Source organism: Rutilus rutilus, assembly GCF_951802725.1.
Source record: "Rutilus rutilus genome assembly, chromosome: 1".
NCBI classification, from domain to species: domain Eukaryota; kingdom Metazoa; phylum Chordata; class Actinopteri; order Cypriniformes; family Leuciscidae; genus Rutilus; species Rutilus rutilus.
Window position 1 is genome coordinate 26,443,771 of NC_140209.1, and position 19,088 is coordinate 26,462,858.

The 19,088-nt window shown below is 35.6% G+C and overlaps 1 protein-coding gene across 13 annotated transcripts in view; it reads right to left on the reverse strand.

Annotated features, from left to right (window-relative positions):
• rbfox3b (RNA binding fox-1 homolog 3b) overlaps positions 1 to 19,088 on the reverse strand; it is a 309,370-nt gene that overhangs the window by 6,151 nt on the left and 284,131 nt on the right. For 11 of the 13 annotated variants that reach the window (XM_084387713.1, XM_084387720.1, XM_084387723.1 and 8 more), the window contains 5 exons: positions 15,321 to 15,453; positions 14,367 to 14,406; positions 13,190 to 13,248; positions 9,941 to 10,019; positions 5,381 to 5,583 (listed from right to left, as the gene is read on the reverse strand). In XM_084387713.1, coding sequence (XP_084243839.1) covers positions 5,539 to 5,583; positions 9,941 to 10,019; positions 13,190 to 13,248; positions 14,367 to 14,406; positions 15,321 to 15,453 — 356 coding nt within the window. In that variant the 3' untranslated portion in view covers positions 5,381 to 5,538. Of the gene's footprint in view, positions 1 to 5,380; positions 5,584 to 9,940; positions 10,020 to 13,189; positions 13,249 to 14,366; positions 14,407 to 15,320; positions 15,454 to 19,088 lie in introns of those variants that run through there. The other 2 variants (XM_084387722.1, XM_084387715.1) reach the window with 1 other exon arrangement.

The following is a 19,088-nucleotide window of genomic DNA, read 5'->3' on the forward strand; positions in this document are numbered from 1 at the left end:
AAACTTTTTTTCTTATTTTTAAAAGTCTAACAAAAAATGTGCGAGGTTGATGCACAAGTTATATTACAAGAGAACCTTTCTTTTAGTCATGGGTATATTGTATAACAAAATATCAAAGCAAGTGTGCTAAAAAAAAAAAAAAAATGAAGAATGACAAAAGCAGTTTTTGCAAGCATTTTGAAAGCACAACATTTCATAAGCATTGTATAAAAGTAATTGCAATGTGTCCAAATACGTTTTGGAGCAGCTGTATTTGTATAATTGTCGAGTTGACAATTGTCGAGTCAAAGCCAATTCGTTTGACATTTTCATAATGTTTACAGGACACAACTAAACATGATTTTTAAATATAATAAATATACATTATATATTGAAGAGACCCCAGCTCATGTAAGCTCTTTATTTTATGTAGACATATTCATGAATTATAATGAACTTGTATAGCCTATATAAACATCAAATATCATTTTCATGGGCAAAAAGACCACATCATATACAGTGTTGAATATATCAAACCAAAGTACTTTTGACAAAACTCTCAGACAAAAACAAACACAGGAAAAACAAATGACAGAGTTTAAAGTATTAACATTTCAAATCCACTATATATGTGTGTGGAAACGCTCAGGAAGATATAAGGTATATATACATATATTTACAAACTTTTTTGCTTCTTTTTTTTTAAACTGTAAGTGTCTTTTATTTATTTTTTGCTGAAACAGCAGGTAAACACGCTGGTCTGAATGAGTCGAGACCTGAAGACTTCATAGATGTGAGTAATATTCATATCAGTCCATGTGCTGATATGTTGACTAGCTGCAGAATAACTATATGGTGTATTAAAAGAGCTCATATGAGCCCTCATGTACAGTAATTAATAATACAGTATATCAAAACAATAAGCAAATACATGTTGTGTATAGTTTAAACCCATCTGCTGGTTCTTTGTACATCAATGCGAGTCGACACAGTGGAAATAATAAACAACAATTCACATCTTTCACATCTACAGAGGCTCTTTCTGGTTGAACATCAGCAGCATTAACAGGTCAAAGCAGAAGAAAAGTGCAGGAAATACAGAGAGGGAACCTAAATATGCTGTCATTCAGGGCTAAATCAGGATTGTAAACTATTCTTTTACACTTGAATGCAATTTCACTTCAGGGAAGATGCAGTTTTTTTTTTTTTTTATATTTAGACTAAAGTGTTTCTCTTTTAAAAATAAGTTTTATAGGAGAAAATGGTTCGAGTCTTGCTCTTTGGTTGGTCATATACCGACCCAGCCCTTGACGTCTGAAAATATGCGAAACGAAAATTGACAAGAGCTCTTTCAAAACAGCAAGCTAAACCCCTGAAGATCATGAAAACCATCCCAAAAAAATGGCAGATGTAAACAGGGTCAAGCAGACAGCTTCTGTTTACACCTCTGCTCCGGCTTTATGAAGTTATTAATGAATGTGACTTTAAGAGATTTTTAGCTTTAAGACTTTAAGCTGCAGCAAATGTGGAAATAAAAACACTCTTAAAAATCAAGGTTCTTTATTGCCATCGATGGTTCTATAAAGAATCTTTAATATCCACACCATGGAATCTTTCCATTCCACAAAAGAGTTAGTTTTTTTTTTTTTTTTTTTTGGAGTGGTGACGAGTGAAGCAAGAGCTTGGTTTGAGAATTAAGTTGAGATTACATAACAATTTTAAGTGAAATATTTCAAGTTGAGAGCAATTAAAATGTACACATACAAAATTAAAATCTGCCAGTTCAGCTTACTTAAACTTTGAATTTCTTAACTTAATTTTTTTTTTTTTTTATGTAGGCTAACTGATTGCCTCATTTTTTTATTTATTTTTTTCCCAACTTATTTGTGTTTACAGTGTAGAAAGGAAAAATTTTAATCAGATGTTCTTAATTCTTGCCTGACTGCATTGTGCCAAGTTTAAAGTTTGGTGGAGGGGGGATTATGGTGTGGGGTTGTTTTTAACACTCTTAAAAATCAAGGTTCTTTATTGGCATCGATGATTCCATAAAGAATCTTTAACATCCATGGAATCTTTCCATTCCAAAAATGTTTAAGATGATTCTTAGCAAAAAACACTTTGTTCTTTCAAAATGATGTGCTCATTAATGTGTAATTACTTCTACCAACTAATCAAGTATTCTTGTAAACGTAGAATCTGTCATTTAGAATACATACGAGCGAGTCGTTCGAATGGCGGCAGCCATGTTGCGCCTCCATCTTGAAAATACATTAGCCAAAGAGGGACACACCTGGAAATTCAAGCTTCGCCTTTCGCGTTTTTACACGCAGTGGCACCGTGACGAATGCGAGGGGGAGATTACTCGCGACTGCCGGCAGATTTGAAATAATACGGCCACCGTAGGAGTTAAAACGCCCTCGGAATAGGAGGGGCTAGAGAGTAATTCAGTTGGTAGTCATATACAATTTCACCGCTAGATGGGAGAAAATCCTACACAGTGTAGCTTTAATAGTGGAAAAAGGTTCTTTAGATTGTTTCTTCCCGCTAAGAGAAAAGAAAATGGTTCTTCTAAGAACTGATCACTGAAAGATTCTTTGTGGAACCACAAATGGTTCTTCTCTAGGGGTTTTCGCACTGGAGGACTGTTTTCATAGTTCCTATAACTATTCGATTTTTGCCGTGTTCACACTACCGGAACTGGGAATGATTTTAGTTATAGGATCATTTTTTGGGGAACTAAATTAGCTCCAACTTCAGAGTAGGGTCTAACCCAGAACAATAGGAACTACAGTGACGTAAGTGTACTCTGATTTGGCACCCGCCATTTAAAAGAAAGCCATGTAAACACACAGTTTCTACTTACTCCACGAACATGGAAAACAGCGATTGATGAACTGACGCCGAAGTTCTTCTCAACCTTTATGCTACGGAGTTGTTGATGTTTTTAAATGCCGCACTTAAATAAAGTTGCGAATGCAAGCAGGAAAATGGCCCTAGGGGAAAATATAGTTCTGGTGGCTCGTTCTCATAACTACCTGGTGTGAAAAAGCCCCTTTTGACATCACTGCGAAAACTCCCTTTTAGAACCTTTATTTTTAAGAGTGAAAGATACAGCTGATATGCTTGTGTGTAAACATTGTTAACAATGTGCACTCAAAGTTCAGTTTCATTAGGATAGAGCCCTAATTATATGAATCAAACCACATCTTTCACAGCACATGTAAGATATGTTAGTCTGAATTCAGTCTGACGCATCATATCATTTGAGCTCAGAATTGTAATGTTGAGTTCCTTCTAAATGTCACACTACTTAAGGTCTCGTGTAAAGTGTGCTTTGCGCTCGCTCTGATCTCATTCACAGTTAATCATTGATTCATCCAGAGTCAAGGTCTTTCATGCTTTCTCTGTCTCTTTGTACCTTCCTATGACTCTTTATGCCTCGCTGTATATCTCAGTGTGTTCTCTTAAAACTATTCATTTCTCCTCAAGTCAGAATCACCCTAAAATATCTCTTTAGTATGGAAGCCCATTTCTGCCACATTAGAAAACAATTATGATATGAAAAGTCAAAATTATGACATAAAATTTGAAATTATGACATACTAAGTCAAAACTGACATAAGTCATAATTATCAGGGAAAAAAAGCCAAAATTGGCAAGAAAAAGTCATTATTTAAGTCATTAAAGTCGAAATTGACATATTAAGTCATAATTATGAGATAAAAAGTTCAAATTATGACACAAAAAGTCAAAATTATGACACAAAAAGTCAAAATTATGACTGTCGAAACAAAATGTCAATTGTGACAAAAGTCGAAATGATGGCATAGGTTAAATTGAAATTATGACGTAAATTTCATTATTTGTTTTTTTTTATGTCAAAATTGACAGTCATAGTTATAAAATTATAATTATCAGATAAAAAGTTAAAATTATGACACAAAAAGTCAAAATTATGACACAAAAAGTCAAAATTATGACACAAAAAGTCAAAATTATGACTGTCGAAACAAAATGTAAATTGTGACAAAAGTCAAAATGATGACATAAATCGAAATTATTAAGTACATTTCATTATTTGTATTTTTAGGTTGAAATTGACAGACGAAGTCGAAAAATTATGACTTCATAATTTTGACTTTTTATCTCATAACTGACTTTGTCATAATTTCATCTTTTATGTCACAATTGACTTGTCAATTTCAACAGTATGTCATAATTTTGACTTTTTGTGTCATAATTTCAACTTTTTATCTCATTGTGGCGAGCACGACGAGGTCGAGGGCCGTGGGAGGACGGCGCGAGGCCGGTGGCGTGATTGATAATGAGCGACACGTGCGCGACGCACCGGTCTCGCATCTCTTCACTGTCGTCGTTCCTCCTTTATGCTTCCGCTCCTCCGTGAGAGATGCGAGACCGGTGCGTCGCGCACGTGTCGCTCATTATCAATCACGCCACCGGCCTCGCGCCGTCCTCCCACGGCCCTCGACCTCGTCGTGCTCGCCACACTCATAATATCACTTCTTTAGTCATAATTACAACTTAATGTCATCATTTTGACCATTTCTCCTTGTGTTCCCGTACATCTTTATTTGTCTACTTAAACCTCTCCATGTCTACTTGCATAATTTCTCAAATCTAATTCTTTTTTTTTCTCTCAGAATATCTCCTTAAACCTCCCCATGTCCCCTTATATAAATCTAACTATTCTTTTTTTTATTTTTTATTTCTCTGTATATCCGAAATATGTCTCAATAAATCTCCTTCTTTTCTTAAATCTAAATATTTCCCCATGTTTATTTTTATTTTTTTTATCTCCTTTCTGTCTACATATTGTCTCTCTGTCAACCTCTAAAATTACTTTATGCAATATTTGCATATATCAAATGACGGTTTAATCTTTAACATATTAACGTCCATGTTCACACACGCACACACACACATACACATCCTTTCAGCACTAGTGAGTGTGAGTTAAACCTGTCCACTGTGTACAGAGGTAAATCTGTTAGTGCAAACGTGAGAGGGACGGATCCTCTCATCTCAGGAACAACATGCATAGAAACCCTTCAAACAAAAGCTTCTTCAGACCACACAGACCTGTAGACTAGAGTAATGCTGGCGATATCTGGAGAGAGACAGTGAATCTGAATGTCTGCTGGGATGGTTGTGTGTTCAAGAGAGTCCTGAGATATTTCTGTCTCACGTCTGAATTCACACTAGCAGCTTATATACACAATAAACCCAATAAAATGATCAATGATGAAACACAAACCCAAGCCAAACATCTAAAGACAGCTTCCGTTCTTCCCGTTTTAACAACCAAACACAAATGCCAAAACATTTCCATGTCTGAAAGAAAAAGTAAATCCACATTTATGAGCTGCTCTTCCGATTTTCCCATTGATTTCCACAAGGTCCACAGAGTCGGGCTTGAGAGAATGTCGTCTTGGATGAGGTCATCGGCTGACCTGGAAGCGTTTTAGTAAATGGGACTCCGTGTGGCAGAGCGAGTGTAGTGGTTTTGAGTGTTAGTTTGTGTGATCAGTGCTTTAGTCTCTAGTAGGGTGTGAAGCGGCTGTAGCCTCCTCTGTACAGGCTCGCCTGCAACATCAAAGATGACAGAGCACCAATCAGAGTCAAGCTGGTGGCCACGGCAACGGCGGAATCCAGCTCCCTCAAAATCCCTTCCTTTAGAATATATAGGGTTCCATGAGGACAAGTCCCATTCATTTTCTCCATAGGGGAATTGACTGGGGCCGTTGTATACCTTATGTAGTGCCTTAGAGTAGTAATATATACTCGTAGGGTGGTACTAGGGACTTTTAAGGCTAAATAAGGTACGCAAAGTTGGGAAGCCCCAGTGAAAAGCTGCTGTACCCCTAAAGTGAGTTAGTGTTTCCTGAGTGTACCCATGATTCTGCAAGGAAATCTCCACTTTTCACATTTCCAGGGTTCTCAGAAGTCGTCATATTGTGTAAACTTCTATAGTTTTAAACGGTAAAAACAACAAATGTAATTTTTGTGTTCCTATTTTTGCTAATATCAAAGGAAAAGAAAGCATCCATCATGGATTTTCTATGACTTTCCACAGAGAAGAAAATATGAAAGATTGAGTCATGCCAAAATAACTCTTTAGTATGGAATCCCAATTCTGCTACATAAAGTAATTATGACATCAAAAGTCAAAATTATGACATCAAAAGTCATAACTATGACAAAAATTCAAAATTATGACATACTAAGACAAAATTGACATGTCATAATTATGAGAAAAAAGCCAAAATTGACATAAAAGGTCATAATTATGACAAGTTGAAATTGACATATTACGTCATACCGTAATTATGTTTTAAAAAGTGATAATTATTAGATAAAAAGTTCGAAATTGACACTGTCGAGAAGTCAATTATGACATAAATCAAAATTATGACAATACTGACAAGTCAATTATGAGCTTTTTTTTTTACATACTGTTGAAATTATGACGTCATCTCATTATCACTTATCTCATAGTATGTCAATTTCGACTTTTTGCGTTATAAGGACACAAGTCGAAATTGACATTGAATCACAGTTATGATTTAAAAAGAAGTCAAATTATGACACTGTCGAAAACAAAATGTCAACTGTGACATGAAAGTCAAAATGATGATTTCAATCATTACATAAGTCAATTTTATTATTTATATTTTTAGGCTGAAATTGATATAAGTCAAAATTATGACTTTTTATATCATAATTATGATTATGTCATAATTTTGTTTTTTTTATGTCACGATTGACTTGTCAACTTCAGCAGTATGACATCACTTTGACTTTTTGTATCATAATTTCAACTTTTTATCTCATAATAATTATCACTTCTTAAGTCATAATTACCACTTAATATCATCGTTTTGACTTGTTATTAGTATGTCATGACTTTTTAATCTCATAATTATGATTTAAATCATAATTTTGACTGTTTAATCTCATAATGTTGACTTAATATGTAATAATTGTAACTTATTAAATTATAATTTTGACTGTCATAATTATGACTTTTAAGGTCATTATTGACTTTTAATTATGACTAAGCATTTCATAATTTTGACTTTTTATGTTTATGTTTATGATCAGAACATGAGTTTTTTTCTTATGTGGCATTAATGGACTTTCATACTTTAGTGCATGATTTTCAAATACTTTTTTTTGCTCCAAATCACTTTGGACTTTTTTTTAAAATCCCTATGGGGAAAATGAATGGGAAAAATACTTCTGGGAACGAAGGCCACTGAAAAGTGGGTGGTGTGTGTGTGTGTGTGTGTGCGCGCGTGTGTGTGTTTACTATTGCTGATGCAGACAGAATAGAAAAACAACACAATTCTGATTTTGAACTATGAGAACTCAGATTTAGACAACTTCTCTCAAAACTGCACGTTAATAATCGTGAGATCAAGGGGTCGTGCGGCCCATGAAGGGATCAGCGTGCTTTTTTTGTTGCTATCTCATTACAGAGGCACTAACTAGCAATTTCACAACCGCTCCATCTGCCCATATTGTGCAGAAATGGCATCGTCGCCTTTGAAAGCATTATAGACCTCGAACTACGATACATCAAATTAATGTTGATGCTGTTCAAAGGCAAGTACAATTATTCTCTTTAAAGTTGAGCACGTAGAAAGCTCACAGGCGTCGGGGCGAGCGATGGTCTTCGAACACACCCCGTGATGCCGGACCGTACGCGTAATTTACTCCAGACCTTCAAAGGATAATTCTCCCTAATTTAAGGGGAACCCGCTCGCTGGTTTGGGTGGAAGCCTTCTGCAATTTCATGACGCTGGGAAAACCAGCAAAGAGAATTTAATGCAACCTCAGAGGAACTAATTATTAAAGGAATTTTAAAAGCAAAAAGCTCTCCCATCTCACGCCGACGCGTTAATCAGTTATGATGAAAGAGCCAAAAAACCAAAGTGCTCTTTCTCTGACAGATCGAGGGATCGTTTGATTGCTCTGTGAATCTGGAGTTCTCATGTTCTTCTGCATCAGTACACACACACACACACACACACACACACACACACACACACTGAAATGGACAAGTTGGGTGTGGGTCTGTTCCAAAACCCAGTGAGCTCCCTAACTAGACAGCATTCTAAGACATCATAGAGAACTCAAAAGCTTCCAAGATACTTTTTTATTTTTTTTTAATCTAAAGATTCTTAAACCAAGATCAGTATCAATTTAGTATTATTTATATATCATTACAGTATTTATTGACATTCTGAATGAGCATTTATTTAATTTAAGTATTAGTCATTTTATTATGCGCTTTTGTTTTAAATATTTCTATTTAGCTCTCATTTATTTTTATTTGTTTTAGTTTGAATTTCAGTAATTTTAATACCTCAACTTATTACAGTTAGTAGCCAAGACAATATTTCCAATTTTATTTATTTTTTTCCCATTTTTTTTTTCCATCTTTTTATTTTTTTTATTTTTTCAGCTTTATTTCAATGACCAAAAATGATTTTTAATAGTTTAGTTAACAATAAGTTTATTTTTTTTCCATCTAATTTTATTTAAATTCTATTTCATTTCAGCTTTATTTCAATTTGCCAAAACATTTTAATAGTTAACAATAAGGTTAAGCTTTTTTATCTAATTTCACTTATATTTTATTTTATTTATATTTTATTTCAGCTGCATTTCAATGACCTATTTACTATATTAAAAATAAAAAGTTAACAAGATGCATTTACTAGAGATGCATTCTGACATAAAATACGTTTTTTTTTTTTTTTTTTTTTTGAGAAACTGATCAAAATTAAGTGATACAAATATCTGCCAGTGGAGAAAGAAAAATACACTTAATTCAAAAGGAAAAAATGGGTATTTTCTGAGCCCATTGGCAGATAATTGTTCTAATTTTAAACATAATCTCACTTGATTTAAATCATTTTTATTTCATGTCATTTTGAGTAAATGTATCTTGATTCAAGAATGTTTAGATATCTGAAATGGAAAACGAGTCAAAAAACACTGAGGAACAAAATAAACGTTGTGTACAATCCCAGAATGCATTGCAACAAAAATATCCATTAAAATTGGTGGAAGAACAGAGTTAGAAATTGACTATAATTATCATTAAATATATCAACAATCAATAAAAAGGTCAATCTAATATATTTAAAAAGACCATTTTAACACTTTTTAAGGTGCAGATTCGAATTAAAAGTGTAAAACTGTGCACCGTCTAGTGGTTTTCAATGAAAGTCTTTATGCGCACTAGACAGGCAGCTCACTGTGTTTTGGAACAGAGCCGCTGACGGGGCTTTTCTGCTCCGTGACGGGCTCATTTTTCTCTCTGTTGAGGAAGAAACAAGGAAGGAATTTTGCAGGGAAGCAGGAATCAAGGAAAAGCGTACAGGCACAGACTTAATTTAGTAAATGAAGAGAGTTTCAAACAAAGCGTCTTAATTAATGAAAGCTTTTAGCTAGCAGCTGCACCGGGGAACTGTTCACTGCTTCTTTTCTTTCGTATTTAGTTCTCATTTATTTCGCTGACGTCCTCGTCGTTGAGAAATTGCATGCATGCCGGAGTGCCAAATACTTTTCTGATAGAGAGAGGTGGTTGAAAATGAACCATCCGTGCTTTAGTCGTGTCTGTCCCACGGCACACTGCTGCATGCGTCACGTTCTCGTTAATTTGGGGGGAAATCGAGAGCAAACAGCGAGCTCTCCTCACTCTGACGGCCCATTAGTGCCTTCATCTTTGATGTTAGCTGCAAACGCTAGCTAAAAACAGACATTAACCGACTGACTTCCTCGTGTCATGGAACAAAGCCCCTCACAGAAACACACGCTGAACACTCCCGGCTCATATGCGAGGGAAAGTAAGGGTCCGTAATCATGGGAAACAGTTCTTTAGACGACTTTTAGTGCAGGATAAGTTTAAGAGTGTGTGTGTTTGTCTTACCATGGTCCCCACGCTGTATGTGGCCGCCGGGCCGATGGTGTGGTGATAGGGGTCAGTAGTTGCATAGACTCTCCCATAACTGCACAAACATCAATCAAGAGATGCTTTAACGTGTAGAAACGCTCATGCACAACATCAAACAGCAATTTCTGAGTTTGTTTCAGTGTACCCTAAACTTATTGTGTTAACAAAAGCAAATATGAAATGCAAATCTCCCATTTTTGGTAATTCTAGCTCGCTTTATCACTTTTTAATGGTAGTCTTTTGAAAAGGAATCTGAAATAATCAACTAAGTGCAATTTAGTGTTGTCAAAAATATTGATATTGATACTGAGATACGCTTCTAATATTCATTTTCCGCAGAATAGATACATGATAACAGCTGCTCTTTCGCTCTCTCTCATCTCTCCATGAGCGAGTTATACACAAACCCGCCTCCACTCACTCACTCACTCACTCACTTCATTTGCTCTGGATGTTGCTGTTACAGGGCTTGAATTTCAGTGTGGGATTGCGCATAAAGCCACTTCTCAGTACTAAATTGAGCTCTTTTTTGCTGCTTATTGCTCTTACAGTCAAATACACACAAAATAATGTCACAATGCTGGTCTGGGAGAGTATTCACGTGTAAACGGACAGTTGTTTTAAGTGAATGTAAACAGTTGGGAAAGAAAACGCATAACAGTATAATGGATCAGAGCGTCAGCTCTTAAAGTGACAGCAGCCTAATACTCCTGCCGCCAAATTATGAGATAATATAAAAAAATATCTATATGGCAGTTTTTCCCCATGGTATTGATGTCAGAATTGTGGCCAATGAAAATGCTGAGTGGCTCGTAACTTTGGTTGACTGGTCAGCAAAAATGTTAATATCAAGCCCTGTATGCAACATCAAAATGCATTCGTTTTCAAACCATGCACTACGGTAAAAATGTTTTGAGGTCATTACATAGTATTGTGCATGACAATAATTCTTTATTATTCAATAATCTGCCCCTGTAATCATGAATTTTGTGATTTACAGCCACTCATATGCATTTCAGCTGGAAACTGCAGTGAATTTTAACTTGTATAAGAGAAATTCCTGTTGAAAATCCCTCATAAACAACTTTGGGTCACACTTTAGTTTATAGTCCAGTTCTCACTATTAACTAGTTGCTTATTTGCATGCATATTACTAGGATATTGGCTGTTTATTAGTGCTTATAAAGCTCATATTAACGCCTTATTTTGCATGACCATATTCTACATCCCTTAATCTAAACTTAACACATACCTTACTAACTATTCATAAGCAGTAATTAGGTGTTTACTGAGGCAAAAGTCGCAGTGAAGAGTGAGAACTGGACTCTAAACTAAAGTGTGACCTAATTTTGTGACTTTTAAAAATATTTCTAAGAAAAAACATTCAGGTAGAAGACGAGAGAATAAATCTAATTAAGCATGAGAGCAAAAGAAAGGTTGAGAAGAGGGAAAGAAAGACGGAGGTGTGTGAAGGCGAAGTGAACGGGATGCCGCCGCAGGCTTCGTGTTGTGTTGCTGGTTTGGAACTAATCCTCCACAGGAAGGACAACACGTGTCATTTCCTTTCATTTATATTACGCATATTCCACTCTCTGCTTCTTCTCCACACAGGGCTTGCAAATGAAGGTCTGCAGAGAGCAGATAAGAAAACACAAGCCCTCGGCCACGGGCAACAACTCAAACACAGGGACAGAGAGAGAAAAGGGCAGCTTTACCGTAAGAGATATACATGCGCTTTAATGTGTGTGTGTGTGTGCGTGTGTGTGTGAAACTGGACGATGAGTGTGCTGACTCAGTCTGGATTGGCAAGAAACTTGCTTTGAAAGCACAACACTGACTTCACCACACCGCAAAACATAATTTCAGTAATCGGTATAATCAGTATTATTGCCTTGTTTTCCTGTAAAAATATCCAAACACTCTTTAAAGCGACATGAAATTGCTTGCGAAGCAAAAGTTAAATTAAAACTGTGCTTTGCTTTCAGAGAAATGTCTTGAATTATGTTTATTTCTCTTCCTCATTAGCAAATGGCTGCCTCACTCAGACTCGCCAGCTAAATAAAGCTGGGAAATATATGATATTAGATGAGAAACAACTTATGAAAATTAAATGAAAATTAGAAATGTTGGTTTTATTGTTGGTTTTAATGAAATAAGTTTAAGTACTAAAATGACTAAAAGTAGTATAATTATAAAATAAATATTAAAATCTAAATATAAAAAAAAAAAAAAAAAAAAAAATTCAAGAAAATCACTCAACCTGAAATGAAAAGAAAAAGTATAAATACTCAAAACACTAATAAAATACTATAATAGTATCATTTTACATTAGGACATTTCTAAAATCAGAAATGAAAAAAAAAAAAATTAAATAAACTGATTATATTAATAAATACTCAAAACGCTAATAAAATACTATAATAGTATCATTTTACATTAGGAAATTACTAAAACTGAAATAAAAAATTAAACTATGAAAATAAATGTTAATTATATGAATAAATAGTAATAAATACTATATAAATACTAATAAAAAAAATGAAAACTAAAAATATAAACTAAATGCTACTTACATTAATAAATAGTAATATATACTCATAACAATAATAAAATACTATAATAGTACAATTTTACATTAAAAAAATAAAATAAAAAAATATATAAACTAAATGCTGTTTATATTAATAAATAGTATAATATACTCATAACAATAATAAAATAATTTAATACTATAATAGTACAATGTTACATGAAATAAAAAAACACTAATAATTATTAAAAACTATAATAAATACTATAATAGTATATAAATAATACTAAAATGATAACACTGCTTCACTCCCAGCACCAGTGCTATGTATAACTAACATTAAAAATGATATTAATAAAATAAAAATGAAAATAATTATAATACAAAATAGACATTTAATATTTTTATAAAAATATAAATATATTTTTTTTAAATATAAAATTTATATAAAAATGTAACACTTTAATACTGTAAATGATAAAGAAAATTCCAATAACATGTTTGTAATATCATTATTTCCTGCCAGAATAACACTGATGTCTTTTAATGAATCTCTTTGCGGTCTATCAGAAACATCTGATATTTCTCCTGCTCTTTGCTCTGAGCTGGATGGGTTCCGGGTTCCGGTTGAGATTTCTACAAGATAACTGTGTTTCTGACCTAAATATCAGGAGTGTGCGCGTGTGAACTCGTACCTGTCGCTGTACGCTGTAGCCGTCGCAGGCTGAGTGTATCTGTACGCTGCGTATCCGCCCTGAAAACACACAAAACACTCATTTATGCATTTATCCATCCATGCATACTCAATGCATTTAAAATCTCCAGTTTTTCCACTGAGCTCAATGCATTCTAGGTTTGCCTTCAAAGCAAAGGACGCAAGCAATGCTGCATTCGATTCTGCAGATGATGCACTCTCACGACAAGAGGTACAAAACACACCTTTGTACCTTTTTACCCTTTAAGGAGGTGCCTAAATAGAGTACCTTTTGAATAGGTACTGCCCCCAGAGACAGCTTTTGTACCTTTTTGTCTCTGAGAGTGTGCAGCATTGCATCTCAAAAGTGTGCATATGATGCCTTCAGATGCAGATCTCTATGTTTGGAAACAGATTCTGTTGATGTGGCGCTTGTATCATAATCAGCAGAGACTCTGAGGTGGAGTGGAGCTCATTTGTCTGTAGGCAGATCGCTAATAACACACATTAATCAGAGCGTCAGAACCAGAACAGCCACTGTTTTACACTCTCCGATATATACACACATGGACGTCCAGCGCGCGCCACTGGGAGGCGCTACAGCACACGCTTTCGGGTTGCTGAGAGTTTTGCATTGATGAACTGTGCCGCATTTAAAATCAGCACAGAAAGTTTGTGTTTTGAGTTATTGTGAATGTGAGACAGAACGGCGTGCGCATTTCTGGAATAAGCACACAGAGACCCTCCAACGCTACGGGAAGGCTCGAGTTAGACGGCTTGATTTCCCGTCACTTGCAAAACTATTCAAACTGGAGTAAGTTTGTGAGTGAAATCAGGTTAGAGGTTGAGCGGGGGATTGTGAGGTCACGTTCCCGCGGGGACAGGAAGTGAGGAGGAGTGGGCGTGGTGAACTTCCTGTGGGACTGAGCTGATTGGAGCCCCAGCCTGCGCACACACGGGGTAATAAATCAGACTGTCAGGTGTGTGTGTGCGTGCATGCGAGTGAGTGTGAGTGTGTCTGCGTGTGTGACTGCAGCATCTTTGCCAAACTCTGAGTGTGTGTGGTGGTGACTGGAGTGGATCTAGAGTTCGGTGATCAGGTTTCACGGGTTAACCGACGCCAGAGCGCCAGGGCTGGAATCACACACTCTCATCCCTCCAGAAACAGAGTTACTCACGTAGATCTCGGCGCCGTAGAACCCGTCCTGATACACCACCCTGCGTTCAACAAACGAGACAACGAGAGCGTCTGATTATCACCAATGAGCATGAGAACTGCTGCGTCAGGAGCACGGGGGGGTGGTGCAGAATACAGTCACATGACTCGCAGAAATAAATCAGTTTGGTGCAGAGAGATGAAGTATGAGAGCGCATGCAGTGCAGAATAGGGGAACGTACAAATAGAGCCGTCAATCCTTTAATTGCATTAATTATATGGCATCCGGAGTAATTAATTTAATTAGTGTTGCACAGATCAATATTTGCCGTGAAAAGCCTCCAAATGAAGATGATTCTGTTGCGGATGAGTAAACGGTCACATTTATTTCTATTACGCTTTATGCAATACAGACAGTAATAAAAAAGAAAATAACGGAATATTAAGTTATTCAATTATGAAGCGAATATAATTTCATCTGCACAGCAGCTCTACAGAAGACAATAGAGTCATTACTCAGCTCAATTCAGTTTCATTTGATTTAGTTCAGTTCAATAACAGCGTAAAATTCATCAATTGTGAAACGAATATAATTTCATCTGTACAGCAGCTCTACAGAAGACAATAGCGTCATTATTCAGCTCAATTCAGTTTAATTCAATAACTGTAAAGTTATTCAATGAAACGAGTTTAATTCAGCTATAAGCAGCTCTACAGAAGACAATAGAGTCGTTATTTAGCTCAATTCAGCGTTGATTCAATTCAGTTTAATACAAGAGTTGCTAAAGTTCATCAATTATGAAAGAAACTTGACTCAGCTCAATTTGATTTAGTTCAGTTCAATAACAGTGTAAAGTTCATCAATTATGAAACGAATATAATATCATCTGCACAGCAGCTCCACAGAAGACAATAGTGTCATTATTCAGCTCAATTCAGTTTAATTCAATAACTGCAAAGTTGTCCAAAAACTCACGCTCCGTATGCCGGGATTGGCTGAGGAGGAGGAGCCGAACGGAAGGTGTTGTAAACGGCACGGCCTCTGCCCCTCAGATGAGCCCCTCTGTACGCCACCGTCGCTCCTGCCGCGGGATACGGGAAACCCGCCACTGCACACACACACACACACACACACACCGAGAGCATTATGAGGACGAAAAGTACTGTACGTGTGCTGCATGTGTCTCTCTGACACAACTAGACACTTAAAGACAAGCTGAGGGGTGTTTGCACATGCAAAACTCATGTAGTCTTGTTGCTAGGGTGTTGCTAGGGTATTCAGTTGCACCCTAAAGTCTCTGTGATCTCTAGCTATGGGCTTGTGTCCCTCCATCAATGTGATTTTTAACCAATTTTTTGTCCAGCAAATAATTGTTTTCTTATTTTTACTAATTTTACTGGCAAACAAAAGCCTTTTTAATTTTTTTTTAACCAATTTATTGGCCAGCAAATGCATTTTATTTTATTATACTAATTTTTATTGACCAAAAGCAAATGCTTTTTTTCTTCTTTTTTCTCCATTTAATTGGCCACCAAATGTATTTTTTACGCTTTTTTATTTTTATTAATTTTATCAATTTTATTGGCCACCAAAAGTATTTTGAACCATTTCTTTCTCATTTTTACCAATTGTATTGGCCAGCAATTTTTTTTTTCATTTTCCCACCCTTAATTTGACCCATTTTATTGAATACCAAAAGTATTTTTATTCTTGTTTGCCATTTTTTCCCTCTCATTTTTACCAATTTTAAAGGCCAAAAAAGTATTCTTAACCATTTCCCCATAATTGTTATCCATTTTATTGGCCACCACATACATCACTTAATAATTTTTAATATTTTTTGCTAGTCTATGCTTAGAAAAATCTCCTCAAGCCACACAGTTTGATCTCTGTTAGTTTGCTGCATTGATACTGTAAGTTTACAAAACTTTGACATCAACATGGTTTGATTTTTCATAAATATGTCTGAGTTTACCAAGACTTGTCTGTATACAAGGACTTTGTCCTGACACTGACATATCAATGAATCACACAATGAAAAGACAAAATAGTTTTTTGTTTTTGTTTTTTGTTGCATCTGTTCAACAAGAACGTAAATATCTTAAACACATTTTAATTACTGACGGGACAGTTCATCCGCTGCTGAAGGACTCATAACCCGCTTGATGGCTTTTAATGCTTCCAGTCGTGTGAAGGAGTTAGAGAGAGTAATCCACACGCTGGGAAGAGACGCAGATTAATCAGATCAACCGCGAGTGCTTCATTATCTGCGTAACGTGCCGAGCAACAACGAGAGAGCTCATCTACACTCATTAACACACTTCAGAGCGGATCTGACTGGAGTTACAGGGACTATACAAGAGATTAAAGGAAGAGATCCGCAAAAATGAAGATTATGTGGTCATTTCCTAATTTACCTACTTTATATGTTCTTTTCTGAGCTTTAAAGCACTTGTTAGTTGAGCTAACTTAAAAAAAGAAGGTAAGCTATCGCATTCAACGTTTTAAGTTAACTCAACTAATTCACTCCAGTTAAAATCAACTTATATACTTTTGTTCATCTAATGAGTACCAGGTAATCTTTTGAACTTAAAACTTCTTGTCAAGATAACAAAAAGAAATGATAGTTGAGCTAACTTAAAAAAATAAGGCAACCTATCGCACTCAACTTTTTAAGTTAACTTAATTTTTTTCTTTTTTTCAAGTTGACTAGCAAGTTTTAAGTTCAAAAGATTACCTGGTACTCATTAGATGAACAAACGTATCTAAGTAGATTTTAACTCAAGTGGGTTAGTTGAGTTAAATTAAGTTGAATGTGATAGGTTGCCTTATTTTTTTAAGTTAGCTCAACAAAAATTTTTTATAGTGCAGTGAGTTTTCATTGAATGGAAAAGTATTTTTTTGTTGCACTGAACAACAACATATGGCTGAACGATGACAGAATTGATGTTGAATTATTCCATGGAAGGATTCCTGATATCATAAACCTCCTCTCTGTGTCCGTGTCGCTGAAGTGATTCTCAGTGTAAAAGTGAGCATGAAGGTCCTCTAATAAGAGTTATGTCAGTGCGAGCGATGCTTTTGTTCATTCGTCAAAGTCATTTGAAAAGATATTCGGCGTCTACATTTCCATCAGCAGTGCCAACACACAAACTGATCGTGGCAACGGAGCGACTGATGCCAGAGCAAGGCCGGGCCGGATACTCTCTCAGCTCATTACCTCAGACTCATCACTAGAGGCTCGTGGGAAGGTTTGGGTTGCAAACAACAAAGGAGGAGGAAGAATCTGGCGCCACGAAGGCTTCCATCAGCACATGTACAATCCAGCACACACAAACCTCAAGAAACTCACAACACTGACTAACACAACACATCTGGAGACTGCAGACGCTGATCTTTACTATAAAAGCTTTCTAAGAGTATCATAAAAACAATATATTAGTAGTCTAATTACTTATAATGTATTATAATTAAAACAATAATTATAATAGTTTAATAATAGCCTATATTTATACACACGTGTATTATATATATAGATAATTAAACATAACTTTTTATACTTACACACACACACACACACACACACACACATATATATAACAATGTATAAGTATAATCAACTTCATTTTTAAGTCAGTTTAATACAATTTAATTTGAAATGATTTTCACAACCCAGTTGAATCTCATTTAACTTAAAAGTTGGAATAGCTTAACTTATTTTGATTAGTTACTGTACTGTAAAAACATAAGCAGCCATGACTTACTGATCATATGAATTGGATTTGATTTTTTTTACAGTGTATAGCATAATTTTATGCGGATGCCACTTGGTTTGACATTGTTTGTATCTAATGCAATGAAATTCACACAATTTTAAGTGTGAATTCAGAGTCCAAAGGTGCCCAAATAGTTTGAATGAATGAATGAATGAATTGATGGATGCATGTCTATATGAATGGATGGATGGATATATGGATGGATGGATAGATTAATGGGTAGATATATGGATGGATGAATGGATGGATGGATATATGGATGGATGGATGGATAGATTGATGGATGACAGATGAATGGATGGATGGATATATGGATGGATGGATAGATTGATGGGTAGATATATGGATGGATGAATGGATGGATGGATAGATTGATGGATGACAGATGAATGGATGGATGGATATATGGATGGATGGATAGATTGATGGGTAGATATATGGATGGATGAATGGATGGATGGATATATGGATGGATGGATAGATTGATAGACGGATAGATGGATAGATTAATGGATGGATATATGGATGGATGGATGGATGGATGGATGAATGGATGGATGGATAGATTGATGGATGACAGATGAATGGATGGATGGATAGATTGATGGGTGGATATATGGATGGATGAATGGATGGATAGATTGATGGATGGATGGATAGATTGATGGGTAGATATATGGATGGATGAATGGATGGATAGATAAATGGATGGATGGATAGATTGATAGACGGATAGATGGATAGATTAATGGATGGATGGATGGATGAATGGATGGATGGATGAATGGATGGATGGATAGATTGATGGATGACAGATGAATGGATGGATGGATAGATTGATGGGTGGATATATGGATGGATGAATGGATGGATAGATTGATGGATGGATGGATAGATGAATGGATGGATGGATATATGGATGGATGGATAGATTGATGGGTAGATATATGGATGGATGAATGGATGG